The 10,223-nt window shown below is 47.1% G+C and overlaps 1 protein-coding gene across 1 annotated transcript in view; it reads left to right on the forward strand.

The window, feature by feature from the left end:
• The first annotated feature begins 1,708 nt into the window (after positions 1-1,708).
• The window catches only part of MORN3 (MORN repeat containing 3), a 12,893-nt gene continuing 4,378 nt past the window's right edge, over positions 1,709-10,223 (forward strand). The window contains exons 1-4 of the mRNA XM_087703739.1: positions 1,709-1,903; positions 5,083-5,232; positions 6,106-6,263; positions 9,520-9,679. Of these exons, the coding sequence (XP_087559865.1) occupies positions 1,813-1,903; positions 5,083-5,232; positions 6,106-6,263; positions 9,520-9,679 (559 nt within the window). The 5' untranslated portion in view covers positions 1,709-1,812. The remainder of the gene's footprint in view (positions 1,904-5,082; positions 5,233-6,105; positions 6,264-9,519; positions 9,680-10,223) is intronic.

Raw genomic sequence — 10,223 nt, forward strand, 5'->3', positions numbered from 1 at the left:
CGGCCCCCACCCCCGCGCGGCCCCGCAGCGGGATGAATGAGCAGGCCCCGCCCCCGGCCCCGCCCCCTCGCCGCACCGCAAGGTTAATTCATCGCCACCGCGGCTGCTCCTCTCCCCCCACCCACCCACCCCCGGGAGCGCCCCACGGCGCAGGCGCGGCTCCTCGCCTCCTCCCGACTCCGCCTCCTCTTCTCCGATTGGCTGAAACTCAGACGGGCTCTTTTTCTTCTCGGCCACGCCCCCAAGGAGGACGCGAGCCCCGCCCACCGCCGGTTAACTCTTCGCTCGCCGGCCCCTTTTTCTTTTTGCACTGCGCGGGAATAGGAGAGGCTGGTTGGGAAGGAAAGAGGGAAGGAAAGAAAAGAAGGGTGAAAAGGAAAGGAGGAGAGGGGAGAGGAAGAAAGGAATGGGAAGGGAAGGAAGGTAATGGAAAAGAGGAAAGGAGAAGGAGAAGAAGGAGAGGAGAGGAAAGAAAAGAAAGGAAAGGAAGAGGGAGAAAAGGAAAGGAAGGGAAAGAAAGGAAAGGAAGAGAAAGAAAGGAAAGGAAGATAATGGAAAAAAGGAAAAGAGGAAAGAAGGAGAATAAGGAAAGGAAAGAAAGAAAAGAAGGAAATGAAAGGAAGAGAGAAAAAAGAAAAGGAAGAGAAAGAAAAGAAAGGAAGATAATGGAAAAAGGAAGAGAGGAAAGAAGGAGAAGAGGGAAAGGAAAGAAAGAAGGAAATGAAAGGAAGAGAGAAAAAGAAAAGGAAGGGAAAGAAAGGAAAGGAAGAGAAAGAAAGGAAAGGAAGATAATGGAAAAAAGGAAGAGAGGAAAGAAGGAGAAGAGGGAAAGGAAAGAAGAAAAGAAAGAAGGAAATGAAAGGAAGAGAGAAAAAGAAAAGGAAGGGAATGAAAGGAAAGGAAGATAATGGGAAAAAGGAAAAGAGGAAAGAAGGAGAAGAGGGAGAGGAAAGAAAGAAAAGAAAGAAGGAAATGAAAGGAAGAGAGAAAAAAGAAAAGGAAGAGAAAGAAAAGAAAGGAAGATAATGGAAAAAAGGAAGAGAAGAAAGAAGGAGAAGAGGGAAAGGAAAGAAAGAAGGAAATGAAAGGAAGAGAGAAAAAGAAAAGGAAGGGAAAGAAAGGGAAGGAAGGGAATGAAAGGAAAGGAAAATAATGGGAAAAAGGAAAAGAGGAAAGAAGGAGAAGAGGGAGAGGAAAGAAGGAAAGGAATAGAGAAAAAAGGAAGGGAAGGGAAAGAAAGGAAAGGAAAATGAACCCGAAAGAAGGAAAGGAGAAGAGAGAAGAGGAAGAAAAGAAAATCAAAACGGAAAGGAGGAGAGGGGAAAGAAAGAAAGAAAATGGAAAGAAGGAATGGAAAAAAAGAAAGGAAAATGAAACGGGAAGGAGGGAGGGAGAGGGGAGGAGAGGAAGACAGGCAGGGGAGGGACAGGAAACTGAAGCGAAGGAAGGAAGGAAGGGAAAGGAAAGAAAAAACGAAACAGAAGGAAAAGAGGGGAGAGGAAGAAAGGGAAGGGAAATTATCTGCAGCCACCAGGTGGGAGGGTTGCACATATGATCTCTTGAACTGCGAAGGGCTTGGAAGATTTCCCCCTTTTGGCTTGCAACTCCATCGCCCAGGTTGAAACTCCGAGCCCCCCCCCCCCCCCCCTCTCTTCCTTGAGCCCCTGTGGCCCTTGGGAAGAAGCTGCCATTCGTCGGAAAGACCTCTGGAGGGCAGGAAACTTCCAGGATTTGACTGCCTTGTGGCTCCGCTGCTGTTGCTATGGCAAACTGCCTTGCCACACAAACTCCCAGCATCGGAGCTGAGCTTAGATGACCTCACCAGGGCCCTGCGGTCCCACTGGGACAGACCCACTCAGTGCCCTGGATCGGAGCCCCCTGAGCTTACAATGGCAGGTCCAAGGTGGGCCTCAATTTATATTATCTTTCTTTCTTTCTTTCCGCGTCTTTTCCTCTCGTTCTTTCTTTGTTTGCAAAAATCCCTAAATCTGGTGGATTTCTAACGGGAAGGACGTGGCAATTGAAGAGACAGCGATGGGGAGGGGGGGGCAGAGGAAAGAGAAGTTGGGAAGAGACAGCCAGTGGGGGCCACGTGCTATGAAAGAGGGGGATAGAGTTTTTCATTCTCCATTTATTTATTGCATTTATTCCTTCATTTCTGTCATGTTTACATAGTGTGTATTGGAGGTGGTGACCCTTGGAAAGTTGTATGCAATGACATATCATTTTGGTGTATGCCGATTAGGGTATACGCAAAGCAGGGGTGGGTTCCTGCCAGTTCTAACCTCTTCTACAAATCTACAGTGCCGTTTAGAACCGGTTCCAGCTCCCTCACCCCCCGCCCGTCCGCTCATCATCACGATGAAGAGCGAGAGGAGGAATTCTGGGAGTTGAAGTCCACAAGTCTTAAAGCTGTCAACTTTGAACACCCCTGGGTTTTTTTTTTCTAAAGGGTTGGGGCGCGAGGGTCTTGTAACTTGACAGCTTTAAGACTTGCACACTTCAATGCCAGAGTTCCTGAACCAACATGACTGGAGGAGGAATTCTGGGAGTTGAAGTCCACAAGTCTTAAAGCTGTCAACTTTGAACACCCCTGGGTTTTTTTTTCCCCTAAAGGGTTAGGGGCGCAAGGGTCTTGTAACTTGACAGCTTTAAGACATCTGAACCACTTCCCAGAATTCCCCAGCCATGTAGACTTCAACTTCCAGAATTCCCATCATCTGGACTTCAACTCCCAGAATTCCCCAGCCATGCGGACTTCAATTCCCAGAATTCTCCAGCCATCTGGACTTCAATTCCCAGATTTCCCCCGCCATGCGGACTTCAACTCTTAGAATTTCCTGGCTGGGGAATTCTGGGAATTGAAGTCCACGTATCTTCAAATTGCCTAGGTTGAGAAAGACTGGTCTAGTCTAGGGTGATGAGATCTTCTTGGTCCCATCTAGGGCCCCACATCAATAGAGAAGACGTAGCTTGGGGTGGGGGGCTTCCTGAGGTTCTGAAGAGCCCCCCCAAGGGTCTGGAAGGAAGCCATGGAAGGGGCATGAAGGATGGGCTGAGGGGGGTCTGCCTGGCTGGGCTCCCTCTCCCTGCAGAGGGAGAGAGAGTCCCATGGAAGGTGGGTTTCCTCAGCCTCATCAGCATCCATCCAGGTGTGCTTGAACTGGGAGATGCAGGCAGGGCTGGCCGGAGATCTCCAGGGAGATCAGTGCCTCATCATAAGGGCAGCTTCTTGATGTCGTGATGACCTCAGGAGCCCGGCCAGGATCCCTCAGCCCTGCTCCTCGGAAGGGCCACACCAGCAGGGCTGCTTCGGGGACGGTGGCGAGAAGGGAGGAGCAGCAGAAGGAACATCCCCCTCGGAATCACCTCCGCTCCCAGGTGCTAAGAACAGAAACAGGTGCCTGGCAGGTAAAGCTCTTGCTTTTGAGGGCGCGGAGATGCTGACCTCCAACCAGAGTCACAGATAGGGGCCGAGCGATTGGCTCGACGAGGTGGGGTTCGGCGGGTTGGTCCCGTAGCTGGGCATCGCGGTTTAACCAACCAAGGCTGATGAGGGCGGGATGCCCGTCCAGCCGAAGGGGGGCACCTTTCAGCTCCCCTGGAGGAAGAGCCCAGAGCAGGTGGGAATCAGGGCAGGTGACAATATTGAAACTTCATCGGAAATTATCTTGGCCAAATGCGGCCACCAGAAGCCCCTGGCGATGGGTTATAGGGGGCACCCTTTCCCGCAAGTGGCTGCCTATGGGTAATTGAAAAGAACTCTGCGCATGTTCAGAAGTGGTCTTGTTCCCCTCTGATCGGCGAACCGTGGCAGAAGCTGCTCCGTATGAGAAGCCTTTCGGTTTTTCCAAGCATGCCTCTTTCCTCATTAAGACTGCAATGACTTTTTTCTTTTCTTTTTTCCCCCTTCCTTTCTTTCCTACCTATCCTTTCTTTCTTTCCTTTCGTTCGTTCCTTCCTTTTCCTTCCATCTTCCACTTTCTCTTTCTTCTTTCCTTTCCTTCCTTCCTGTCTTTTCTTCCTTCCTTCCTTCCCTTTCTTTCTTTTTCCTTCTTTCTCTTCCTTCCTTTCCTTTTTTCTTTCTCTCTTCCTTCCTTCCTCTCTCTTTTCTTCCTTCCTTTGCCTTCCATCTTCCACTTTTTCTTTCTTCTTTCCTTTCCTTCCTTCCTTCCCTTTCTTTCTTTTTCCTTCTTTCTCTTCCTTCCTTCCCTTCTTTTTTCTTTCTTTCTCTCTTCCTTCCGTTCTCTTTCTCTTTTCTTCCTTCCTCTTCCTTCCATCTTCCACTTTCTCTTTCTTCTTTCCTTTCCTTCCTTCCTGTCTTTTCTTCCTTCCTTCCTTCCCTTTCTCTTTCTTTTTCCTTCTTTCTCTTCCTTCCCTTTTTTCTTTCTTTCTCTCTTCCTTCCGTTCTCTTTCTTTTCTTCCTTCCTTTTCCTTCCATCTTCCACTTTCTCTTTCTTCTTTCCTTTCCTTCCTTCCTTCCTTCCTGTCTTTCTTTCCTTCCCTTTCTTTTTCCTTCTTTCTCTTCCTTCCTTTCCCTTTTTTCCTTCTTTCTCTCTTCCTTCCTTTCTTTTCTTCCTTCCTTTTCCTTCCACCTTCCACTTTCTCTTTCTTCTTTCCTTCCTTCCTTCCTTCCTTCCTTCCTTCCTGTCTTTTCTTCCTTCCTTCCTTCCCTTTCTCTTTCCTTCTTTCTCTTCCTTCCTTTCCTTCTTTTTTCTTCCTTTCTCTCTCCCTTCCTTCCTTCCTTCCTCTTTCTCTCTCTTTTCTTCCTTCCTTCCTTGACTCCCCTTTCTCATTTCAACTCCATTTAGGGGCGCTCAGCCCTCCAATCGGATTGCCAGCCCCACATTACCTCTCCTCTTGCTTTTTTTCTTAAAAGTCTTTATGTTACCTTCCATTTTCGTCTTCCCTTTTTATTATGATGTAAAGTGTGTCCAGAGGGGCTGTAACGGTGAGGTGGGCAGCACATAGATTTAATAAAATAAACCATGCATCAATTCAGGGCTGGGGCCTTTACCTCCGGACTCCAAGTGATGGCTCCCTCTTTCCCTCTCTCCCCACCCCTTCTTTTCTCGGCTCCAGACGAGATGCCCTTCGTGAAATACCCCCGAAGAGTTGAACCCCTTTGGTACGAATGGGATCGGAAGGCGCAGAAATGCGGGTTGAGGCACACGGTTTACGCCGTCAACGGAGACCGCTACGTTGGGGAATGGCTGGACAACGTCAAACACGGTAAAAGGGGGAGGGCAGCTACCCCTGTTGGGACTTATGGCTGCCGTCCACCACGTGAAAAGAGTCAGGTTCTACATTTAGGCAAGAAAAACGAAATGCACAGGTCCAGTATAGGTGATACCTTGCTCAATAGTAGTAACTGTGAGAGGGATCTTGGAGTCCTAGTGGACGATCACTGAAATAGGAGCCAGCCGTGTGCAGCAGCTGCCAGAAAAGCCAACACAGTTCCAGGCTGCATCAACAGAGGGAGAGAATCAAGATCACCTGAAGTGTTAATACCACTTTACAAGGCCTTGGTAATAAGGCCACACTTGGGATATTTGCATCCAGTTTTGGTCGCCATGATGTAGAAAAGATGTGGAGACTCTTAAAGAGTGCAGAGAAGAGCAACAAAGAGGATTAGGGGACTGGAGGCTAAAACGTATGAAGAACAGTTGCAGGAACTGGGTATGTCTAGTTTAATGAAAAGAAGGACGAGAGGAGACATGATAGCAGTCTTCCAATAGCTCAGGGGTTGCCACAAAGAAGAGGCAGTCAAGCTATTCTCCAAAGCACCTGAGGGTAGAACAAGAAGCAATGGTTGGAAATTAATCAAGGAGAGAAGCAACTTAGAACTAAGGAGAAATTAATTTCCTGACAGTTAATCAATCAGTGGAACAGAATTTGCCTCCAGAGGTTGTGAATGCCCCAACACTGGAAGTCTTTAAGAAGATGTTGGATAGCCATTTGTCTGAAACAGTGTAGGGTTTCCTGCCTAGGCAGCGGGTTGGACTAGAAGACCTCCAAGGTCCCTTCCAACTCTGCTATTGTATTGTATCTCGCCTGCAATTTTGTTAACTAACTTCCTTTTTTTCCTTGTGTGAATCTTGGTAGGCAAAGGAACACAAATATGGAAGAAATCCGGAGCCATCTACAGCGGGGACTGGAAATTTGGAAAACGGGACGGCTTCGGAACTTACAGTCTTCCAGACCCCGTGACAAAAGATTATAAGAAAGTATATTCCGGCTGGTGGAAAAACGACAAAATGTGGGTGAGTTTATTTATATTGTTTTTAATTGGGCCAAGGTTTTGCTTTGAGGGTGTGTGTGTGTGTAGTGTGTGTAGTGTGTGTGTAGTGTGTGTGTGTGTGTGTGTGTGTGTGTGTGTGTAGTGTGACAGGAGAGTGGAATTATTTCCCTGGATAGCCACAGGCGTTTTAGAGTAGCTAGGTGGAGGAAACTATAGTTGGTTATTTAGAAAATGGGATTTTATCGGTCGTTTGTCTGATGTTCTGCCTTGGTTTATTTCTATCTTCTTTGAGTGCCCGTTCCAAATATCGTCAAAGTTTAGAAACGAGACTGGGAAAAAAATGGATCGATTATATACAAAATAAATATGGGACTAAGAAATTCCAGACATCTTATGATTAAGATCAGGAATGATATAAATTGTTTAAAGTTAGCCTAGCAAGGAGGAGCTAAGTTCAATTTAAAGATGTTATCAATTTTCTATTCTTTTTTGAAATATATTTTAGACTGTTTTTGTTAAAGATTTATACCGTGTATGGGTTCTGGGAAGTCAGGGGAGGGGGGGAGGATGGGAGGGAGGGAAATATATTAGGCTTGACGAGAGGTGTTAGATTTTAAAGTAATATGATTGCACATGTATACTGTCTTCTCTTATTTCTCTTAAGAAATATGAGAGGATCAAATGTTTTATACTATGTACGAAATAAGTAGTGTAAAATATAGGTATAGATATGGATATAGTTATATATGTATTGATAAAGGAAACACAATGGATATGTAAAAGATGTAAAATGTAAAACTAAGATATGTTAAGTATATTGATATGGAAGCATAAATACCATCAACATAGAATGGAGTTTGCTCAGAAGCGGAAATACACCAATGAGAGGAAGAGTGGGAAACAGAGGAGAGAAGAAAGATGGGAAGAGAGGGATAGGAGAGAGGGTAAGGGGGGAAGATGAGGAGGATAAGGAGGAGTGGAATGAAGAGAGAGGAGAAGGACAAAGGAAGAGGAAGTAGAGTAGGAAAGGATGATGGAGGGAAGAAAGGAGGTAGGAGAGAGGCAGAAGAAAGAGGTGTATGGAGAGCAGAAGAGCTAATAATGGGTTTTTATCTTTCTGGGTGTTGATGACAAGAGGAACTGATGTAATTATTAATACAATAGGATATGTAATAGTATACATGTGATTATGTGTTATGAAAATGGAAAATAAAAAAAGTATATCCAAATATCGTCAAAGTTAGCTGTTTCCAAAAAATAAAAAAAGGAGACAAACTAGGAATGCCATTCCTCACTTGCAAGACCGACAAATCATGGTTTAAAAAAAACTATGGTTTAACACGTGAAGCAAACTCTAGAAGAACTGCTTCTAAGTAGAAAGCCTGGACTTCAACTCCCAGAATTCCCTAGCTAGTGTGAATGCCTCTTAAAGCAGGGATATCCAATCTTGCCAACTTTTAAGACTGGTGGACTTCAACTCCCAGAATCCCCTAGCATGCTCTCGAGAGCAGGATGTCCAATCTTGCCGACTTTAAGACTGGTGGACTTCAACTCCCAGAATCCCCTAGCATGCTCTCGAAAACAGGATGTCCAATCTTGCCGACTTTAAGACTGGTGGACTTCAACTCCCAGAATTCCCCAGTTAGTCATGGCTACCTGGGGAATTCTGGGAGTTGAAGTCCACCAGTCTTAAAAGTTGCAAGATCGGACTCCACCCCAGGATAAATAGTTTTGAACAAAGCGTTAAGTGTTTGAACTGAGCAACTGGTAGAGACTAACCCTAACCCAGGGGTCAGTAACCCACGGCTCCACAAGGGGGTCTTTCATCCCTCTGCTGCGGCTCCCTGTCGCTCAAAATATGCACCAATGTGCGACACCTGACTGTTCTGACCCCCTCCTCCGTCCAGTAACGAATGCCGAGACAAGCATAACTGGAATGTTCTTTAATAGCAAGACCAAAATCTCGGTGGCTGAAAGCCAAGCAAACAAACAGATAAGGACCTTGGCAGCAACTCAGACAAACCTTGGCAGTAATCCAGCCTGCCAAATTAGTTACAACAGTTCTCTTTAGTCGATGCGTTGACTTCTGCAAGAGGGCCTTGTGCATAAGCAGTCTTTTTTATAGTCTGGAGAGGAGCCTAATGACCACCAACTGAGCACAATTACCTCCTGTAATTGCATAATTGTTCCTGACGCCTAGTATCTCTTCGATGGCGTGCATCCAGGAACAACTCACTACCGGCTCACTCTCCCTTGTCTCCTCCCCACTGGTCCAAGGCTCAGGCGCCTCCTGGTGGCCAACCAGCCTCTCTGCGCCCTGCTCGGAGTCGGAACCCTGTCCAGGGTCCTCCACATCCTCCAGAGCCGACTCCTCGGGCCCCTCGCTGTCGGAGTCTGGTGGCAGCTCCAACGGCACCTGCTGGGCCACAACATCTGACTGCAGGCCATTTATTGAGCTTTTCGATCCTCGGTAGGCCAACCGTGGATAAATCCAAGAAAAGGAAAATTTCGAAAGAAAACAGAATGTTTCATTTCTGCGGGAAATGAGTCCAAATGGCTCTTTGAGTCTTTAAGGTTGCTGACCCCTAACCCTAATCCTAACCCTAACCCTTTCTGGATTGGATTTAACCATGATCAAACCCCCTCCTGTGTCATTCCACACCCGAAAAGAGTCAGCTATGGCTGTTGTGGCCTGGCAGGAGCCATTGGAACTGCCACCAGACTCCGACAGCGAGGGGCCTTGGAGGATGTGGAGGACCCTGGACAGGGTTCTGACTCTGAGCAGGGCGCAGAGAGACTGGTTGGCCACCAGGTGGTGCCTGAGCCTTGGATCAGTGGGGAGGAGACAAGAGAGAGCGATCCAGAAACCACCTGTGAGTTGTTCCGGGATGCACGCCATCGAAGGGCTACTCGGCGTCAAGAACAACTACGTAATTACAGGAGGTAATTACGCTCAGCTGATGCTCATTAAGCTCCTCTCCTGATTATAAAAGAGACTGCTTGTGCCACGCCCTTCTTGCAGAAGTCAACGTTAGGGACTAACGAGAAACAAACTTGGCAGGCTGGATTGCTGCCAGAGTTTGTTTGCGTTGCTGACAAGGTTTGTAGGACTTGCCGCCAGAGTGCTTATCTCTTTGTTGATTTGGCTTTCGGCCAATGAGAGTCTGGACTTATTAAAAAACATTCTCTTATATTCGTCTCGACTTTCGTTCCTGGATGGAGGAGGGGGTTCAGAACATACGGCCATTCCCCTCATCCGGATTCTTTCACGCTTCCAGGGCTACGGAGTTAAGTTCTACTCCGAGGGAGAGTACTACGAGGGCGAATGGGCCTGGGGGAAGAGACACGGCTGGGGGAGGATGTACTACAAAGACGGCGCCATCTACGAAGGCCAGTGGTCCGAAGACCAGCCCGGCGGTCAAGGGATGTTCCGATGCAGTAAGTCCCCCCCACCTTGGCTGCGTCGACGGCCAGATTTTAACTAGTATGCGAAAAAGACTTTGGGAGCCAAAAGAATAGTTAGATAGACTGCACAGCGACGGTCGTAAGCGTGAAACGGTTTGCCAAGCATTTGGATTTTTGATCACCTGACCGTGGGGGCGGGGGTTGTTGGAAAGGTCGTAAGTGTGAAAACCGGTCGTTAAGTCCCATTTTTCAGTCCCATTGCAACATTGAACGGTTAAGTGGAGGACGCCTGTAATTCACGGGTTGTGACGAAGATAAAGAGATGGCCAGAAATACCAGGGATATTGCTGGAAAGAGGAGAAGGCTGAAGCCTCATTTTTTAAAATATCATTTTACGTTTTAATAAATGGGGATAGCAGCATCAGGAGCTTAATTGGGATTCGGGAAGGGGGTCTTTTAAGGGGGTGGAATGGGGTTCATCCCATTGGCCCCTCAGCTCTTGGCGCCAAGTTTAATTTCTAAAAGAAAAATCCCCTTTGCTCAGTTTTATAAAGTTCTAGAATGGAGCCTTTTGCTA

Source organism: Thamnophis sirtalis, unplaced genomic scaffold, assembly GCF_051295495.1.
Source record: "Thamnophis sirtalis isolate CommonGarterSnake01/CBP01778 unplaced genomic scaffold, rThaSir2_p1.2 scaffold_2, whole genome shotgun sequence".
Taxonomy (NCBI): domain Eukaryota; kingdom Metazoa; phylum Chordata; class Lepidosauria; order Squamata; family Natricidae; genus Thamnophis; species Thamnophis sirtalis.